General features: G+C 40.0%; 3 gene segments (V, D, J or C); all 3 read right to left on the reverse strand.

The window, feature by feature from the left end:
* Nucleotides 1-8060: 8060 nt before the first annotated feature.
* On the reverse strand, nucleotides 8061-9896 carry LOC111225781 (the record flags this gene model as incomplete). The annotated part of the segment is given in 3 exon segments: nucleotides 8061-8612; nucleotides 9316-9449; nucleotides 9742-9896. Coding segments are annotated over 3 exon segments (612 nt in total), but the record flags the coding sequence as incomplete, so codon positions are not given.
* A 1059-nt stretch (nucleotides 9897-10955) lies between these two features.
* On the reverse strand, nucleotides 10956-15215 carry LOC111225608. The segment is given in 2 exon segments: nucleotides 10956-11541; nucleotides 15183-15215. A coding segment is annotated over 1 exon segment (312 nt).
* Nucleotides 15216-20111: 4896 nt separating this feature from the next.
* LOC111225783 lies at nucleotides 20112-20971 on the reverse strand. The segment is given in 2 exon segments: nucleotides 20112-20434; nucleotides 20962-20971. Coding segments are annotated over 2 exon segments (333 nt in total).
* Nucleotides 20972-22002: the final 1031 nt, after the last annotated feature.

Raw genomic sequence — 22002 nt, forward strand, 5'->3', positions numbered from 1 at the left:
GTCTGTTTTTGTACACGAAAGCTTTTATTATTTTCTAATGGTAGATGAAAAATGTCAGTGGTTTCAACCCTCTGGTGGCAGTTTAGGCACCAAAATACACACTATCATCATCTCGACTCAGACTCCATACGCCTCTGCTATCAAACTCTCTCTGCAGGCTCTTCTACAAACTATGCAAACTATGAACACTGAAAAATGCCTTGAATGCTCGGGCTTACTGTACCTGCCACATTTCTCTCAATTTGATGCTTTGTCTGGATATTCTGTTTGTCTTTATCTCTGCCTTTTGCAATAGAAGCCTTACTGGCAGTGTGTTGGGGTGAGTACAACACAAATACTGTATGAAATTGTCTGTTGAACTGGAGGAAGACTTTGCATTTTTTGTATATTACATATTGGTAATGTCCTGTATTTTTTTTTTTTTTTTTTAACGGCTTTTAAAAAGTATGTATATCATTGTTTTATATTTGTAACTAACACAACAGAAGACAATTTTTTTTTTAGCATGTTTTTGTGTACCAATTCATCCTCAGTTCCCTGAACTGTGCCATTATGAACTCCAAATCATAAAATGTATTGATAAGCCTGAGAAACTCGAGCCGGAGCTGAGTCAATCTGTATTTGAGAATGATTGTTTGTTTTAACTTGCTTAGAGTACCAGATGAGTTTGGTTTGTACCTCATTTTACAGCAAGTTCAGACAATCGCAGCAAAAAATGTTTATTAAATGTACTTTTAACAGATGCATGATGCAGTAAAACCTACTCATGGTACTCAATGGGTTGACACAAATTCTTGCTAATACTACGAACAGTCTGGGATAAACCATTATGTGGCATTTGACCATTTGACCAGAACACATTCCACTTACACGTGTAATATGAATGATTGGAGAATTAAGGAATGCATTACTGTTCATCGTGAAAGCACCGACTTCTGGCGTTGAATAAAATCCATACAGTATGTAAATTATTAATAAAGGTGGACCTAAGTGGAGTCTGGATTATTGAATATGCCTGCTGGACACAGGGGCCAAGGGGGTCAGGGAGACAAAACAACCACACGGGGCCTGGGGATCTTGCTCTTATAAAGGAAAGATGGGGGGCTTCTCACATGTCTGTGTCCAGGGGCTGATTATCTCATAATCCATCCATGATGTGCATGATTCAAATTAATTTACAATGTCCTATTTTAACCCCAGAGGGCAGTATTCATCTCTATTTGGCAGAAACAAACTCATTCTCACAGGTGCAAGTGTGCTCACCCATGGCAGATAGTTTGAATATCTGTTGTGCTTTTAAGAAATAAGGTCTTTACCATACTTTATTCTTTTTCTTACACACGAATACAGTATATCTGTAATAAAGATGTGACTGGTTTCCCTGATGATACTGTCAATCCACATTCAGGCTGAGATACTGTGATTAATTTGACTGTAGCCAATGCACAAACTAATCTTTCTATGGGAACTGATACAGAGTTTCTGTGTTGGATTATATTGTTCAATTTTTGTATTGTCTTTTACATATAATATATGCTATAACATACAGTACAATAGCATATGTTTTATCTTTCGCAGGATCGACAGCCCATCCAGGCAGGACTCTGACATGCACAAACATTCACCTGAACATTGAACACACTTAATCAAAGCACAACCACCACCTATGAAACTTCCCATGTTCATCTTCAGTCAAAGAGGAAGTGAAAGTCAGATTTTCATGTGCCTAACACTCAGGTTTAGTTCCCCTTTAGTGCTCCAGATGGTCAGTTGTGCAAACGGTCTTCCTCTCTTAGAAATAGAAAGAGGCTGGCTCAGATCAGAAATTAATGCAAAATACTTTTACAGTATTTCTCCTCAATCAACACACAATCTTCAGTTAACTGAGTGTTGTACTATATTGTACATATGAACAGGAAATAACACAAAAGTCAGAACACATGGCAGATATATCTTCTGTATTTCTGATGAAATATTAAAGTACTTAGAAAGTTGATGCACAGCATGCTAGGTTAGTGTCTAAAGAAAGAGTTCCTCTATGTTGCAATCAAGTGCTAGCTATATGTTGTGTCTCTCCTCACTGGTCTGGTTCATGAGTATGGTCTTAATAAAATACACAATATGTATATAGTAGTGACTAATATGACCTAAAAGCCTCAGTGATTACCAACAAGATGATTCTGTGAGGCCGTACTTATAGGCTTTGACCTAAATGCTAATATTAGCATGCTAGCAATAAAGTGACAAATTATGCCAGTTTTTAGTTATCCTAATAAATGTAGCAGACTTTAGCACCTGGATCCAGTTTATCAGGGTGACAAATTTTGAAAATAACTACAACATCAAAAAAATAAGAACTGAATAAATAAAATGTAGTGTCTGCAAAGGGAGCCATGCACCTATTAATGAGACATCATGTGCAAGAATGTAAAAGTTTTCTAGACAGACTTTAAATTTTTGAATGGTCCAGAATACTGCTTTTTCTGTTTCACATGAACAGGTGTGTTTCCATTCTTAAATGTATTTTGCATGACTTTTATGCATCACTGCTCGTCAGAGTTTAAGTTCTTCAGTCACAGAGAGTCTGAACTGTTTTCATGCACTCACACTGAAAACTGCATCAGGATGATGTCGCCAATAACTCTGCTTGTTGTCTTGGGTTTTCTGAGTCAGGGTGAGAGACTTTGAAAATGTTTGTTGCAGAAACAGTCAGATTTTTCCTTTTTATTTTTTATTTAATTGTGATTTCTATTTTTCTTTTCTATTATGACCTGAATTTCTCTTGAAAAGGCTTCAAGCATTTCTTCTCAAGATATTTCATTTCTCATTTCAGAGTCTTCTGCCAGCAGTTTTGTGACTCAGACTGAAAAATCCAAGTCTGTTGGTCTTGGAGCGACTGTGACCATCAGCGCCACAGGGAGTTCAGATATTGGTGCTGAGCTGAGTTGGTACCTTCAGAAACCTGGACAGGCCCCGAAGCCTCTTATATACACTGCATCATTTCGATTCTCAGGAACTCCGTCTCGATTCAGTGGCAGTAGATCTGGTTCTCACTACACTTTAACCATCAGTGGTGTTCAGGCTGAAGATCTTGGAGATTACTATTGCTTTGGTGATAATGGCAATTATGGCTTCACACAGTGATATAGAGTCGTACAATAACCTCCTTCACTTTGACTGAAGTGAAAACAGCCTGCTGCAGGTGCAGAGGGTTGGTGAAGAGACTGTGAGGAGGAGAACTGGTTCAGTGAACACAACACAAGAGTCATCAAGCAGAACCACAATGAACCTAAATAAAAGTGAAACAAACTCACTGGCACTTTTCCACATACAGTTTTAGACTTATTATTGTAATTTGATTCCATCTGTTTATGACGAGGCTGAAATAATTATTTTGTTAGAGTAAATTAAATGTTAAATGGCGTCTTTGCTACATAATAAGTATTGAATAGCAACAGTTCAAACTGCAAACTGCATAATATTAGATAGTAGTTATATAGTTTCAAATGATTTCCGACTCTGAATGTAGTATCTTCTAATTAAAAGTTGGCTAAAAGTAATAAAGTCACCTGTAATATTAATATATAATAAAATATGATACTGGAATGATCCAGAAAGTATTTTTCATAATATATATATTGTAAAAGAAAAACAGAGATACTGATTTACTTTAATACACAGTTTTATTTCAATGATTAAATGTTTATGCCATATTTCAAGATTTAGTTATATTTGAACAGTAATGAACATGAAGCAGAATATGCAGAAGATCAGTATAAGAAAGCAACGTACAGACTAAAACAATGAGTAGAGAGCTGTAGCTTCATCAAGATCTCTATCAAAGAAGCAGCATCCATTAAGATGATATTTAGTGTAAATCCAAGCAGCATTTCTCCTGATGTTGTGTCCCACGTTGCCTTCAGTCTGTTGAGAGCAGAGAAATCATTTCCATAGAGAGGAGGCTTTGCATCGTCAGCTGATCCTCCAGTGAACTGAGAAGGTTTATAGTCCTGTGAGTTGAACACTGCAGGACTCAGATCTGTCAGTCAACACAGCAGAAAGCACAACCACCATGACTCTCATCACCATCCTCATCTGGACGCTGGCCTGCTGCTGTTTTACAGGTTGATTCACTCAGCAACATTTGAAACATGATGTGCTGCCTTTTCTCTCATTTCTTTCTGCTGATAAATGAATGATTTGTTTTTGTCTGCAGGATGCAGCGGTCAGGTGACTGTGACTCAGCCTCCAGTAGAGACATTTACTCCAGGATCCACTGTCACTCTCACCTGTAAAACCAGCCAAGATGTTTATGGTAATAATTACCTTTTCTGGTATCAACAGAAATCTGGACAGACTCCAAAGCTCCTAATAAGATATGTGAGCACACGTGAATCAGGAACACCAGCTCGGTTTAGTGGCAGTGGAAGCAGCTCTGACTTCAGTTTGACCATCAGTGGAGTTCAGACTGAAGATGCAGCAGTTTATTACTGTCAGAGTCTACATAACATCGGCAGTAACTGGCCGATCACACAGTGATTTGTAGTCGTACAAAAACCTCCCTCAGTCAGACTGCAGAGACACTGAGCCGTTAGAGCAGGAAGAGACTCTGACACAGACCACTGAACACAGAGCTGACAGTCACCTCACCAAGCACTAAACACACATTCACACTAATTGATTAATTCAACCTTTACAAGGATATTTTTGTAACAAAGATAATGTAAGAATGTAATGATGTTCCGTTCATATTCAAAGTCAACAGCTCATATAAATGTTGTTTGTTCACATATTTTTATTTTTATTTTTGTCTCATTTCAAAGAAAACTCACATCATTGCTTGTTTAGTTTCCTATCATAACAAAAATATGAATTCCTTACTTTTTGGAACAATTAGATTAACAACATTTATTTTTTCTTCATCATTTAAATCCTAAACTTTTCATTCTCCACAGAGACAAGAATCAGTTGAAATTATAAAACAATTCAATTTCTTATTATTCTTCATCAGATAAAAGACCAAAACACTCCATCATGTTATTCATCATAAACTTTATCAATATTTTATATATAAAAATCAAACTAAAAATAAGTAGTAACTACAGCTGTCAGATAAATGTAGAGTAAAAACTAAAATATTTGCTTCTGAAGCTGAAGTATGTGAATTATTGGTGCTTTGTTTCTGTTGACAGAAAGTCTTAACCAACATCATCATCCTCAGTTAATGATCAGAACTTTCTGGTTCTTCTGTGTCAGTGACATCACAAAGATGGAACAGTCTAGAACCGTCTCCTCCAAACAGTTTAACTTTCACTCAGTACTTCACCTGACCATCAGTCAACTCCAGTCACCAGTGATCAGCTACTGTCAACCTACACAGTCAAACAACAATACAACCTTCACCATCTCTTTGTCCAGTCATCATGGAAGGGAGATACAACCTGAGGCCCAGGGTAAGATCTTCTCATTCAACCAAGAGAAACTTGTTTGGTAAACCTTTTTTTCACCACTGCACTAAAGCAGGAGCCAGTCTGCTCTTTCTCTTCTTCATATTTGGTCTAAAGCCTGAAGAAAAACAAGAAATCATTTTATAATTTTGCAGACAGGAGGATTTTTCAGAAACTTGTTGTGTTTTCATGTATTTCAGGCATCTGGTAGAGTGCAGACTAACAACACTAGGAGGCCCCAGCATTATGTGCCACCTGCAGGAGTGCCTCCCAGCTCAGACGTGAACTCCCTCAGACAAGCCCTTCTCTCAGCTGAAGAGTGCAATATGAAGCTGGCCTCTGAAAACGCTGCGCTGAGGCAGCAGTTTGCCAACCTGCAGGGAGAAAATCAGAAAGTGATGCACGAGAATCGCTGCCTGCAGGGGACGCTGGGTAGGAAGCTGCACATGGCCAAACAGAGGGTCAATGATTTGGAAAAGGCTCTGGAGGTCACAAAGGCAGGCAGAGATCACAACAATTGGGAGGAAAGAGTCAGAGAGAAGGAAAGAGAACTCTCTTCACTTGGAGACACTCTCGGTGCACAGAAGGAGGAGACAGAGAAAGTCAGAGATTCATGGATGAAGGACTGTGACAAGATGAAGGAGAAGGAGGAGAAGAAGGAGAGCAGGAGAGGCTTCTGGGGCAAGAAGAAAGAAAAAAGCAACGGTGACGAGGAGGGTTCAGTGTGTCTGGCTCAGACCGGACAGGAGCAGAAAAAGAAAGACAAAATAAAGAGGAGACGAGGCCTCTGGAGCAAAAAGTAGCAAGAAACCAGCTTTGAGGAGGTGGAGGAGGAGGAGGAGGAGGAGGCTGCAGTGTGTCAGGCTGAGGTCGGACAGGACGAGGAGATAAAGGAGAAGAAATGGAGCAACTGGAGCTGGGCTCGCAAGAAGGAAAGCAGCCACAGTGACAGTAAAGTGGAGGAATGGACGGCAGTGAAGCTTCCATCCTGCACCCACCCTGACCCCTCACCCTACCACTACTCCTATTCTCCTATCCTGCACCCCCTTTACCCCTACCCCCCACTCCCTTTATCCCTTCACCCCTTCACCCCTTCACCCTAACATTCTTTTAAATATTCTTGTAAATATGAATAAAAATTGCAAATAACCTGTAAAACAGAGACTAACAGGTTACGCCTGTTTATTTGAGCTGTTTTCTCTTCGAGTTCACTCTTTATGTGTTTGATGTGAACAGGTGAGAATCTTCTAATGTCACAGCTGGATTAACAGACTGATGTCACATGATCTTGAAAATATCTCAGGACTGAATACAAAATGAATATGATGCAAACATGGAGTTGTTATGAACCTGAAGTGTCAGCAGAGGGCAGTGTGCTCCTGCTCATCAGCACAGAGACCTTTGGGAGCTTTGCAAAGACAGAAACAGCAGAGAGATGAGGAACAGAAAGTCTCAGGTTTCTACATGTGCTGAATCAGTCCACATGGAGATAAAACCTGCTCCTCCTCCACCTCATCTGTCCCTCTCAGTTTCATAAAGACAGGTGTGCTCACATTTACTTTGCATGACTTTTATGCATCACTGCTCGTCAGAGTTTAAGTTCTTCAGTCACAGAGAGTCTGAACTGTTTTCATGCACTCACACTGAAAACTGCATCAGGATGATGTCGCCAATAACTCTGCTTGTTGTCTTGGGTTTTCTGTGTCAGGGTGAGAAGGTTTTAATATTTATCTAAGATTTTTAAATGATCAAATGTTAATATTTGTTGCAAATGTAATTTACTTTCTATTTTGCTTCAAATCTAGCCTTAATTATTACTTTATTTGTTATAATCTAAATCACTGATTCTCAAGATTTATTTTTCATTTCTCATTTCAGAGTCTTCTGCCAACAATTTTCTGACTCAGACTGACAAATCCAAGTCTGTTAGTCTTGGAGCGACTGTGACCATCAGCGCCACAGGGAGTTCAAACATTGGTGCTGATCTGAGTTGGTACCTTCAGAAACCTGGACAGGCTCCAAAACTTCTGATATACACAACATCAACTCGATTCTCAGGAACTCCATCTCGATTCAGTGGCAGTAGATCTGGTTCTCACTACACTTTAACCATCAGTGGTGTTCAGGCTGAAGATCTTGGAGATTACTACTGTTTTGGTGCTCATGGTGGTGGAGTGTTCACACAGTGATTTAGAGTCGTACAAAAACCTCCCTCTGTCAGACTGAAGTGAAAACAGCCTGCTGCAGGTGCAGAGGGTTGGTGAAGAGACTGTGAGGAGGAGAACTGGTTCAGTGAACACAACACAAGAGTCATCAAGCAGAACCACAATGAACCTAAATAAAAGTGAAACAAACTCAGACAGTTTCTAACATGAAGCTTTAACTTAAATTCTCATCATCAAATCTCAAATATTTCCACTAATAGAAAAACATGTCCAATAGTATTTCCACTAATAGTTTTATATTCATAGGAAAAACAAAATATATTAACCTGTTACATAAAAATAGTCTAATTGTTAACAAATAATGAAGGACCTCTGATGGAAGATAAATTGTGATTAAATGTGAACTTTGCATGAATGATATAAAGCAAAATAAACACAGAGACAGTGATTTATTATAAGCTGTTTAGTTTTATTGTTTAGATGAAAATGTTGAAAGACATTATGAGAATAATAACTATGAAGCAGAATATGAGTGAGATTAGTTACAGGAAGCTGCAGGCACATTAAAACACAATGATGAGTTTGCAGAAATATGTGAAGAGAGGAGATCTGTAGCTTCATCAAGATCTCTATCAAAGAAGCAGCATCACCTCCAGACAGGAAGTGCTGCTGAAGCTCTACTCTGAGCAGCGGTCAGGCTCCAGGGTTTGAGTGACAGGGCTCTGTCCAGTCAGACCGGCCTCACAGCTCACTGAGCCCGCCTTCCTCCACTGGTCTGCAGGGAGGCTCAGGGTGCTGCTCCAGCTGTAGTGGCCGTCCCTCCCCAGGTCCTCCAGGCTGTTTGACACCCCTGAGGAGCTGCTGCTGCCCCCCACCTTCCAGCCCAGCCTCCAGGCTGAGGGGAAGCCTCCGCTGGCCAGACACACCACTGTGGCACTGCCCTTCTGCAGCTCCTCTACGGAGGGGGGGAGGACGGTCAGGGTGGGGCGCACCACCCCCACTGGAGGAGAGAGAGGGGGGAGAAAACACAAAGGAATGAGAATGAAGGCTTGGTAATAAAGAAACACGACATACTGCTCATTTCTTGTATCTGATCAAATGAAACAGAAGAACTTGTTCTACTGTTGCTCTCATAAATCACTCAGCATCAGACCATCAGCCACATGATTCAAGTGGATAAAGGCTGATTGATAATGATTATTGATGACATCTTCACATGTGTTTGATAATGTGTGACAGTGTATAACTCATCCCTGTGAAGATTTTCTTCTGTTTAAAGTGACAGAGCTGAAACACTCATGTGAAGACAGTTCAAACCTTTGTCATCTGTCTCTTTCACTTCCTTTTCAGCACATGGAAAATGAATGAAGCGTGAACACAAAGCTGAGCTGCTTTTACTGATTAAATCATGTTTGTGTTGAACAGGAATCCACATCAGGTTTTAGTTCAACGTTGTTATTTTTCAAAAGGAATAAATGAAAACTAAATGAAACTTTTGACGTTTGGTTTGAAGACTAAACATTTTACTGTCAAACATTTTGAAGCAGATAATGAGTCATCAGACTGTGAGATCAGCTTTTCTTGATAAATTACAAAGATTATTAACAATATTCAAAAACTGAACTTAATCACAGTCTCATTGAATATTTGATAAAACTTATAAATGTTTTATGTTGTTCAATATAAAAATCTCTGGTACTTACAGTCAACGACGAGTTTGGTTCCTCCACCAAAAGTGCTCCACAGTGATACAAACTCATGAAGTGGCCGTACAAAAACCTCCTGCACTGTGAACAAGCTTCTATCCACTGAAAACAACCTCCTCTTGTTCTGATAACTCAATAAAATATAAACTATTTTAATCTACAAAGTGTTTTAAAGGTATAGATTGAAAATAATGTATAAATTAAGATGATTTCTTCAGTTTAGTTGAACTTTTCTAAACCTGACAGAGAAACCATCACAGTCTCCTTGTAACAAAGTCACATTTTTCACAGTTTATATCAGTTGATACGTGATTAAATGAACATGATCCTTTTAATGATAATGATTCATTTTAAGCATCATTCAAATATATGATTAATGTAGAGTAAACACTAAAGGCAGACAAACAGACACATCATACCAACCACAGTGGACACAAACTGATCCTTAAATCCTCAACTGCACTTCTAATATAAATATTTCCTTCTCTTCCATTAAGATGATATTTAGTGTAAATCCAAGCAGCATTTCTCCTGATGTTGTGTCCCACGTTGCCTTCAGTCTGTTGAGAGCAGAGAAATCATTTCCATAGAGAGGAGGCTTTGCATCGTCAGCTGATCCTCCAGTGAACTGAGAAGGTTTATAGTCCTGTGAGTTGAACACTGCAGGACTCAGATCTGTCAGTCAACACAGCAGAAAGCACAACCACCATGACTCTCATCACCATCCTCATCTGGACGCTGGCCTGCTGCTGTTTTACAGGTTGATTCACTCAGCAACATTTGAAACATGATGTGCTGCCTTTTCTCTCATTTCTTTCTGCTGATAAATGAATGATTTGTTTTTGTCTGCAGGATGCAGCGGTCAGGTGACTGTGACTCAGCCTCCAGTAGAGACAACTACTCCAGGATCCACTGTCACTCTCACCTGATAACCAGCCAAGATGTTTACAGATACAGTGATGGAGATCAGGCTATGTTCTGGTACCAACAGAAATCTGGACAGGCTCCAAAGCTCCTAATAAAATATGTGAGCACACGTGAATCAGGAACACCAACTCGGTTTAGTGGCAGTGGAAGCAGCTCTGACTTCAGTTTGACCATCAGTGGAGTTCAGACTGAAGATGCAGCAGTTTATTCATGTCAGAGTCTACATTATATAAACAGTGCCTGGGTGTTCACACAGTGATTTGTAGTCGTACAAAAACCTCCCTCAGTCAGACTGCAGAGACACTGAGCCGTTAGAGCAGGAAGAGACTCTGACACAGACCACTGAACACAGAACTGACAGTCACCTCACCAAGCACTAAACACACATTCACAGTGAAGTACTATTAAATATTTTGAGGATTTTTTTGCTGTCTGATTGTTAACTGTTGCCTCACATATTTGTGTCATGAGTAACTACAAATCTTCTTCATGACACTAAATGCACAGGATTATCATTATGGCTAAAACATGTATAATTTCCTGGTTTCTTAAATTACTGTAATATTTTTAGGATCATTGAAAAAGATATCACATACATATTTATTTGATTGTTTAAATCCCAATGTTTTCATTTTATCCAGAGAGTATCAGGTACAGTTATGAAACCATTTAATTTTACTTTTCATCAGATAAAAGACCAAAACACTTCATCATGTTATTCATCGGTTCAAGCTTTATTAGTAAAAACATGAGTCATCAACATGACAGTTATTAAGCACACTCACATCCAGCTGCTGAGCTCCGCACATTACTCTCTGAGTTGTTGCTGTCCAACACTTTGCAGCAGTGTTGTTCTCTGTCACACAAAGCTTCACTTCCCTCTACAAACATTAAAACGCATATTGATGAGAGCAGCAGGGGTGTTCCTCCTGCTCCCCCCAGACACAGCTCCTGTCCTGGGCTTCAGTCAGACCCTCTAGCCCTGACACTTGCTCCTGCGGAGGGACTGGATCTGGCTGTGGCCATGATGGAGGACCCTGCAGGAGTACAGCTCTCCTTCCATCCAGCGCTCCTGGCTCAGGCTCAGGGTGCTGCTGCTGCTGTAGCGTCCGCTCTTCTCCTCCTCTGAGCTGGCCAGGACCCCCTCTGTCACCTCTGTACCGTCCACCTCCCAGCTCACCACGGCTCCCTGAGGAGAGTAGCCGGTCAGCAGGCAGGCCAGCGTGGCCGAGCCCCCGGAGAGCTGCTCAGAGGACGGGGGAAGCAGAGAGACTGAGGGCCTGACCATGGAGCCAGCTGGAGGGGAGAGCAGAGACACACAAGGAGCAGATTAACTTCCACTGTAGGACAGACAGCTGAACATGACACAGTTATCATACATGACAGAGGTTAACGTCATAGTTTATTTCACCCTATCTTTACTAAAATGAGAACTAAGAATGAATTCACACCATCACATTTACATTTCCCACACATGCAGCATTAATACAAAATGTTTATGTTTCATTTTAAGAGATTTGCTTCATTTGCAGTTTAAAAAATATTGAAAATTAAGAAACTATGAGTATTGGGTTGTAAAATTTCATTTAAAACCACATTTTTGTACAGATTGAATATAATCTACAGAAAATTGGAATCAGTAGCATCATTCAAATGCAGTAATTTGATTTTCCTACAAATTTTAAACTCATTTTTAAAGTTTAATGTTATGATCAAGCTTTTTAATCTTAGAATTTTTTTTGTCTATTTACAAATTCAAATTCATGCTGTCTTTTTTCTAACAAACATATTGTTTTGTAAAATAACCACAATATTAGTTATGCATTCTTTTTTTACCATCAAGTACAAACAATGACCCATTCTGTGATTATCGAAATGATCAAAATAGATTAACAATAGTCATTGTTCAACAGTCATCTTTATCTTCACTGAACCATGAAGTAGTTTTTCATGTTTTTTAAATAAAACATTTAGTTTTTTTCAACATCAAGTGAAATGATTTAGTTTGCGTAGAAAAAAGTGATGTCTAGAGTTTGATCCATTATGAAATCAGACTTACTGTGTATGATGAGTTTGAACCTCCTTCACACAACAGCAAGCACAAAGCAGCCAGACATGTCAAACACATGAACACAACAGTGACAAACAACTGTTGTTGACCTGATGAAATACAGAAAAGTCTTGGTATTCAGCAGCATATTATTATTACAGAAACTTTTCACTTTGGAAACATTCAGGTAAATGACTTTCAATCATGTTCTCTATCGACGCCACAGAAACTTCAGCAGCTTTATTTATAACAGTTTGAAATACAGGATGATACCATCACAGAAGAACATGTAACAGCTTTCTGAGGAAAAACCTTCTCTTCATTATTCAGATGTGACTGAGGTGAACTGAGAAATAATTTTATGGAGCATGATCATGTAACGAATGACGTCCTGTAAAAAAAACCAAACCTCAAATGTTTTCGTGGTGTTGTGCTGATAAGACATTTGACCAATCACTGATGTAACGCTGCTGACAGACAGAGTCTCTCATGTTGAATCTGACAAACATTTTCTCTCCACACACACGCACGCACGCACGCACGCACGCACGCACGCACGCACGCACGCAAGCACACATACACGCAGGTATTCGTTTGACTGTGCAGGCTGTGTTTTGAATGATTGCTGTGCATGACTGCTCCTGAACCAGTTTAAGATGAACCACTGAGACGAGTGAGTTCAGTCCATCTGACAGTGAGATTCATCATAATGATGATGTTACTGACTCCACTGCTGACCTCGCTGCTGCTGCTCACACTTCAAGGTGAGAAGTGGTTTGTTTCCATTACAACCTGTTCACTGATTGATTGAAGTCTAAGTCTGTTCACTGTCTACATGTGTTATCATTTCTATATCATCATTTTTTAATCAAACTGTTTTTTAATTTCCAGGATCAGGTGCCAGTCCCTCTGTGACTCAGTCTCCTGTATCAAAGGCTGTTAGTCTGGGGGAGACGGTCTCTCTGAGCTGTACAGCTAGTACAGGAGTTGATGATGATCTCAGTTGGTACCTGCAGAAACCTGAACAGCCAATCAAACTGCTGTTTTACAAAATAAGTAGTCGTGTATCTGATACTCCGAGTCACTTCAGCAGCAGTGGAGCTGAACCTGAATTCACTCTGACAATCAGTGGAGTTCAAGTTGAAGATGCAGGAGATTACTACTGTATGGGAGCATATAGAGGCCCAATGTTCACACAGTGATATAGAGCTGTACAAAAACCTCCCTCATTGTGACTGAAGTGAAAACAGCCTGCTGCAGGTGCAGAGGGTTGGTGAAGAGACTGTGAGGAGGAGAACTGGTTCAGTGAACACAACACAAGAGTCATCAAGCAGAACCACAATGAACCTAAATAAAAGTGAAACAAACTCAGAGACAGTTTCTAACATGAAGCTTTAACTTAAATTCTCATCATCAAATCTCAAATATTTCCACTAATAGAAAAACATGTCCAACAATATTTCCACTAATAGTTTTTCATTCATGAGATAAACACAATATATTTTACCTGTTATATAAAAGGAGTTTGATGGTTTGAAAATAATGAAGGACCTCTGATGGAAGATAAATTGTGATTAAATGTGAACTTTGCATGAATGATATAAAGCAAAATAAACACAGAGACAATGATTTATTATAAGCTGTTTAGTTTTATTGTTTAAATGAAAATGTTGAAAGACATTATGAGAATAATAACTATGAAGCAGAATATGAGTGAGATTAGTTACAGGAAGCTGCAGGCACATTAAAACACAATGATGAGTTTGCAGAAATATGTGAAGAGAGGAGATCTGTAGCTTCATCAAGATCTCTATCAAAGAAGCAGCATCACCTCCAGACAGGAAGTGCTGCTGAAGCTCTACTCTGAGCAGCGGTCAGGCTCCAGGGTTTGAGTGACAGGGCTCTGTCCAGTCAGACCGGCCTCACAGCTCACTGAGCCCGCCTTCCTCCACTGGTCTGCAGGGAGGCTCAGGGTGCTGCTCCAGCTGTAGTGGCCGTCCCTCCCCAGGTCCTCCAGGCTGTTTGACACCCCTGAGGAGCTGCTGCTGCCCCCCACCTTCCAGCCCAGCCTCCAGGCTGAGGGGAAGCCCACTCGCTCCGCCAGACACACCACTGTGGCACTGCCCTTCTGCAGCTCCTCTATGGAGGGGGGGAGGACGGTCAGGGTGGGCCGCACCACCCCCACTGGAGGAGAGAGAGGGGGGAGAAAACACAAAGGAATGAGAATGAAGGCTTGGTAATAAAGAAACACGACATACTGCTCATTTCTTGTATCTGATCAAATGAAACAGAAGAACTTGTTCTACTGTTGCTCTCATAAATCACTCAGCATCAGACCATCAGCCACATGATTCAAGTGGATAAAGGCTGATTGATAATGATTATTGATGACATCTTCACATGTGTTTGATAATGTGTGACAGTGTATAACTCATCCCTGTGAAGATTTTCTTCTGTTTAAAGTGACAGAGCTGAAACACTCATGTGAAGACAGTTCAAACCTTTGTCATCTGTCTCTTTCACTTCCTTTTCAGCACATGGAAAATGAATGAAGCGTGAACACAAAGCTGAGCTGCTTTTACTGATTAAATCATGTTTGTGTTGAACAGGAATCCACATCAGGTTTTAGTTCAACGTTGTTATTTTTCAAAAGGAATAAATGAAAACTAAATGAAACTTTTGACGTTTGGTTTGAAGACTAAACATTTTACTGTCAAACATTTTGAAGCAGATAATGAGTCATCAGACTGTGAGATCAGCTTTTCTTGATAAATTACAAAGATTATTAACAATATTCAAAAACTGAACTTAATCACAGTCTCATTGAATATTTGATAAAACTTATAAATGTTTTATGTTGTTCAATATAAAAATCTCTGGTACTTACAGTCAACGACGAGTTTGGTTCCTCCACCAAAAGTGCTCCACAGTGATACAAACTCATGAAGTGGCCGTACAAAAACCTCCTGCACTGTGAACAAGCTTCTATCCACTGAAAACAACCTCCTCTTGTTCTGATAACTCAATAAAATATAAACTATTTTAATCTACAAAGTGTTTTAAAGGTATAGATTGAAAATAATGTATAAATTAAGATGATTTCTTGAGTTTTGTTCAACTTTTCTAAACCTGACAGAGAAACCATCACAGTCTCCTTGTAACAAAGTCACATTTTTCACAGTTTATATCAGTTGATACGTGATTAAATGAACATGATCCTTTTAATGATAATGATTCATTTTAAGCATCATTCAAATATATGATTAATGTAGAGTAAACACTAAAGGCAGACAAACAGACACATCATACCAACCACAGTGGACACAAACTGATCCTTAAATCCTCAACTGCACTTCTAATATAAATATTTCCTTCTCTTCCATTAAGATGATATTTAGTGTAAATCCAAGCAGCATTTCTCCTGATGTTGTGTCCCACGTTGCCTTCAGTCTGTTGAGAGCAGAGAAATCATTTCCATAGAGAGGAGGCTTTGCATCGTCAGCTGATCCTCCAGTGAACTGAGAAGGTTTATAGTCCTGTGAGTTGAACACTGCAGGACTCAGATCTGTCAGTCAACACAGCAGAAAGCACAACCACCATGACTCTCATCACCATCCTCATCTGGACGCTGGCCTGCTGCTGTTTTACAGGTTGATTCACTCAGCAACATTTGAAACATGATGTGCTGCCTTTTCTCTCATTTCTTTCTGCTGATAAATGAATGATTTGTTTTTGTCTGCAGGATGCAGCGGTCAGGTGACTGTGACTCAGCCTCCAGTAGAGACATTTACTCCAGGATCCACTGTCACTCTCACCTGTAAAACCAGCCAAGATGTTTATGGTAATAATTACCTTTTCTGGTATCAACAGAAATCTGGACAGACTCCAAAGCTCCTAATAAGATATGTGAGCACACGTGAATCAGGAACACCAGCTCGGTTTAGTGGCAGTGGAAGCAGCTCTGACTTCAGTTTGACCATCAGTGGAGTTCAGACTGAAGATGCAGCAGTTTATTACTGTCAGAGTCTGCATTATATAAACAGTGCCTCAGTGTTCACACAGTGATTTGTAGTCGTACAAAAACCTCCCTCAGTCAGACTGCAGAGACACTGAGCCGTTAGAGCAGGAAGAGACTCTGACACAGACCACTGAACACAGAGCTGACAGTCACCTCACCAAGCACTAAACACACATTCACACTAATTGATTAATTCAACCTTTACAAGGATATTTTTGTAACAAAGATAATGTAAGAATGTAATGATGTTCCGTTCATATTCAAAGTCAACAGCTCATATAAATGTTGTTTGTTCACATATTTTTATTTTTATTTTTGTCTCATTTCAAAGAAAACTCACATCATTGCTTGTTTAGTTTCCTATCATAACAAAAATATGAATTCCTTACTTTTTGGAACAATTAGATTAACAACATTTATTTTTTCTTCATCATTTAAATCCTAAACTTTTCATTCTCCACAGAGACAAGAATCAGTTGAAATTATAAAACAATTCAATTTCTTATTATTCTTCATCAGATAAAAGACCAAAACACTCCATCATGTTATTCATCATAAACTTTATCAATATTTTATATATAAAAATCAAACTAAAAATAAGTAGTAACTACAGCTGTCAGATAAATGTAGAGTAAAAACTACAATATTTGCTTCTGAAGCTGAAGTATGTGAATTATTGGTGCTTTGTTTCTGTTGACAGAAAGTCTTAACCCACATCATCATCCTCAGTTAATGATCAGAACTTTCTGGTTCTTCTGTGTCAGTGACATCACAAAGATGGAACAGTCTAGAACCGTCTCCTCCAAACAGTTTAACTTTCACTCAGTACTTCACCTGACCATCAGTCAACTCCAGTCACCAGTGATCAGCTACTGTCAACCTACACAGTCAAACAACAATACAACCTTCACCATCTCTTTGTCCAGTCATCATGGAAGGGAGATACAACCTGAGGCCCAGGGTAAGATCTTCTCATTCAACCAAGAGAAACTTGTTTGGTAAACCTTTTTTTCACCACTGCACTAAAGCAGGAGCCAGTCTGCTCTTTCTCTTCTTCATATTTGGTCTAAAGCCTGAAGAAAAACAAGAAATCATTTTATAATTTTGCAGACAGGAGGATTTTTCAGAAACTTGTTGTGTTTTCATGTATTTCAGGCATCTGGTAGAGTGCAGACTAACAACACTAGGAGGCCCCAGCATTATGTGCCACCTGCAGGAGTGCCTCCCAGCTCAGACGTGAACTCCCTCAGACAAGCCCTTCTCTCAGCTGAAGAGTGCAATATGAAGCTGGCCTCTGAAAACGCTGCGCTGAGGCAGCAGTTTGCCAACCTGCAGGGAGAAAATCAGAAAGTGATGCACGAGAATCGCTGCCTGCAGGGGACGCTGGGTAGGAAGCTGCACATGGCCAAACAGAGGGTCAATGATTTGGAAAAGGCTCTGGAGGTCACAAAGGCAGGCAGAGATCACAACAATTGGGAGGAAAGAGTCAGAGAGAAGGAAAGAGAACTCTCTTCACTTGGAGACACTCTCGGTGCACAGAAGGAGGAGACAGAGAAAGTCAGAGATTCATGGATGAAGGACTGTGACAAGATGAAGGAGAAGGAGGAGAAGAAGGAGAGCAGGAGAGGCTTCTGGGGCAAGAAGAAAGAAAAAAGCAACGGTGACGAGGAGGGTTCAGTGTGTCTGGCTCAGACCGGACAGGAGCAGAAAAAGAAAGACAAAATAAAGAGGAGACGAGGCCTCTGGAGCAAAAAGTAGCAAGAAACCAGCTTTGAGGAGGTGGAGGAGGAGGAGGAGGAGGAGGCTGCAGTGTGTCAGGCTGAGGTCGGACAGGACGAGGAGATAAAGGAGAAGAAATGGAGCAACTGGAGCTGGGCTCGCAAGAAGGAAAGCAGCCACAGTGACAGTAAAGTGGAGGAATGGACGGCAGTGAAGCTTCCATCCTGCACCCACCCTGACCCCTCACCCTACCACTACTCCTATTCTCCTATCCTGCACCCCCTTTACCCCTACCCCCCACTCCCTTTATCCCTTCACCCCTTCACCCCTTCACCCTAACATTCTTTTAAATATTCTTGTAAATATGAATAAAAATTGCAAATAACCTGTAAAACAGAGACTAACAGGTTACGCCTGTTTATTTGAGCTGTTTTCTCTTCGAGTTCACTCTTTATGTGTTTGATGTGAACAGGTGAGAATCTTCTAATGTCACAGCTGGATTAACAGACTGATGTCACATGATCTTGAAAATATCTAAGGACTGAATACAAAATGAATATGATGCAAACATGGAGTTGTTATGAACCTGAAGTGTCAGCAGAGGGCAGTGTGCTCCTGCTCATCAGCACAGAGACCTTTGGGAGCTTTGCAAAGACAGAAACAGCAGAGAGATGAGGAACAGAAAGTCTCAGGTTTCTACATGTGCTGAATCAGTCCACATGGAGATAAAACCTGCTCCTCCTCCACCTCATCTGTCCCTCTCAGTTTCATAAAGACAGGTGTGCTCACATTTACTTTGCATGACTTTTATGCATCACTGCTCGTCAGAGTTTAAGTTCTTCAGTCACAGAGAGTCTGAACTGTTTTCATGCACTCACACTGAAAACTGCATCAGGATGATGTCGCCAATAACTCTGCTTGTTGTCTTGGGTTTTCTGTGTCAGGGTGAGAAGGTTTTAATATTTATCTAAGATTTTTAAATGATCAAATGTTAATATTTGGTGCAAATGTAATTTACTTTCTATTTTGCTTCAAATCTAGCCTTAATTATTACTTTATTTGTTATAATCTAAATCACTGATTCTCAAGATTTATTTTTCATTTCTCATTTCAGAGTCTTCTGCCAACAATTTTCTGACTCAGACTGACAAATCCAAGTCTGTTAGTCTTGGAGCGACTGTGACCATCAGCGCCACAGGGAGTTCAAACATTGGTGCTGATCTGAGTTGGTACCTTCAGAAACCTGGACAGGCTCCAAAACTTCTGATATACAGAGCATCAACTCTAAACTCAGGAACTCCATCTCGATTCAGTGGCAGTAGATCTGGTTCTCACTACACTTTAACCATCAGTGGTGTTCAGGCTGAAGATGCAGGAGATTACTACTGTCTGGGCTACCATAGTGATTATACATTCACACAGTGATTTAGAGTCGTACAAAAACCTCCCTCAGTCAGACTGAAGTGAAAACAGCCTGCTGCAGGTGCAGAGGGTTGGTGAAGAGACTGTGAGGAGGAGAACTGGTTCAGTGAACACAACACAAGAGTCATCAAGCAGAACCACAATGAACTTAATAAAAGTGAAACAAACTCAGAGACAGTTTCTAACATGAAGCTTTCACTTAAATTCTCATCATCAAATCTCAAATATTTCCACTAATAGAAAAACATGTCCAATAGTATTTCCACTAATAGTTTTATATTCATAGGAAAAACAAAATATATTAACCTGTTACATAAAAATAGTCTAATTGTTAACAAATAATGAAGGACCTCTGATGGAAGATAAATTGTGATTAAATGTGAACTTTGCATGAATGATATAAAGCAAAATAAACACAGAGACAGTGATTTATTATAAGCTGTTTAGTTTTATTGTTTAGATGAAAATGTTGAAAGACATTATGAGAATAATAACTATGAAGCAGAATATGAGTGAGATTAGTTACAGGAAGCTGCAGGCACATTAAAACACAATGATGAGTTTGCAGAAATATGTGAAGAGAGGAGATCTGTAGCTTCATCAAGATCTCTATCAAAGAAGCAGCATCACCTCCAGACAGGAAGTGCTGCTGAAGCTCTACTCTGAGCAGCGGTCAGGCTCCAGGGTTTGAGTGACAGGGCTCTGTCCAGTCAGACCGGCCTCACAGCTCACTGAGCCCGCCTTCCTCCACTGGTCTGCAGGGAGGCTCAGGGTGCTGCTCCAGCTGTAGTGGCCGTCCCTCCCCAGGTCCTCCAGGCTGTTTGACACCCCTGAGGAGCTGCTGCTGCCCCCCACCTTCCAGCCCAGCCTCCAGGCTGAGGGGAAGCCTCCGCTGGCCAGACACACCACTGTGGCACTGCCCTTCTGCAGCTCCTCTACGGAGGGGGGGAGGACGGTCAGGGTGGGCCGCACCACCCCCACTGGAGGAGAGAGAGGGGGGAGAAAACACAAAGGAATGAGAATGAAGGCTTGGTAATAAAGAAACACGACATACTGCTCATTTCTTGTATCTGATCAAATGAAACAGAAGAACTTGTTCTACTGTTGCTCTCATAAATCACTCAGCATCAGACCATCAGCCACATGATTCAAGTGGATAAAGGCTGATTGATAATGATTATTGATGACATCTTCACATGTGTTTGATAATGTGTGACAGTGTATAACTCATCCCTGTGAAGATTTTCTTCTGTTTAAAGTGACAGAGCTGAAACACTCATGTGAAGACAGTTCAAACCTTTGTCATCTGTCTCTTTCACTTCCTTTTCAGCACATGGAAAATGAATGAAGCGTGAACACAAAGCTGAGCTGCTTTTACTGATTAAATCATGTTTGTGTTGAACAGGAATCCACATCAGGTTTTAGTTCAACGTTGTTATTTTTCAAAAGGAATAAATGAAAACTAAATGAAACTTTTGACGTTTGGTTTGAAGACTAAACATTTTACTGTCAAACATTTTGAAGCAGATAATGAGTCATCAGACTGTGAGATCAGCTTTTCTTGATAAATTACAAAGATTATTAACAATATTCAAAAACTGAACTTAATCACAGTCTCATTGAATATTTGATAAAACTTATAAATGTTTTATGTTGTTCAATATAAAAATCTCTGGTACTTACAGTCAACGACGAGTTTGGTTCCTCCACCAAAAGTGTTCCACAGTGATACAAACTCATGAAGTGGCCGTACAAAAACCTCCTGCACTGTGAACAAGCTTCTATCCACTGAAAACAACCTCCTCTTGTTCTGATAACTCAATAAAATATAAACTATTTTAATCTACAAAGTGTTTTAAAGGTATAGATTGAAAATAATGTATAAATTAAGATGATTTCTTGAGTTTTGTTCAACTTTTCTAAACCTGACAGAGAAACCATCACAGTCTCCTTGTAACAAAGTCACATTTTTCACAGTTTATATCAGTTGATACGTGATTAAATGAACATGATCCTTTTAATGATAATGATTCATTTTAAGCATCATTCAAATATATGATTAATGTAGAGTAAACACTAAAGGCAGACAAACAGACACATCATACCAACCACAGTGGACACAAACTGATCCTTAAATCCTCAACTGCACTTCTAATATAAATATTTCCTTCTCTTCCATTAAGATGATATTTAGTGTAAATCCAAGCAGCATTTCTCCTGATGTTGTGTCCCACGTTGCCTTCAGTCTGTTGAGAGCAGAGAAATCATTTCCATAGAGAGGAGGCTTTGCATCGTCAGCTGATCCTCCAGTGAACTGAGAAGGTTTATAGTCCTGTGAGTTGAACACTGCAGGACTCAGATCTGTCAGTCAACACAGCAGAAAGCACAACCACCATGACTCTCATCACCATCCTCATCTGGACGCTGGCCTGCTGCTGTTTTACAGGTTGATTCACTCAGCAACATTTGAAACATGATGTGCTGCCTTTTCTCTCATTTCTTTCTGCTGATAAATGAATGATTTGTTTTTGTCTGCAGGATGCAGCGG

This window comes from Seriola dumerili, unplaced genomic scaffold (genome assembly GCF_002260705.1).
Source record: "Seriola dumerili isolate Sdu_G_001 unplaced genomic scaffold, Sdu_1.0 BDQW01000149.1, whole genome shotgun sequence".
Taxonomy (NCBI): Eukaryota; Metazoa; Chordata; class Actinopteri; order Carangiformes; family Carangidae; genus Seriola; species Seriola dumerili.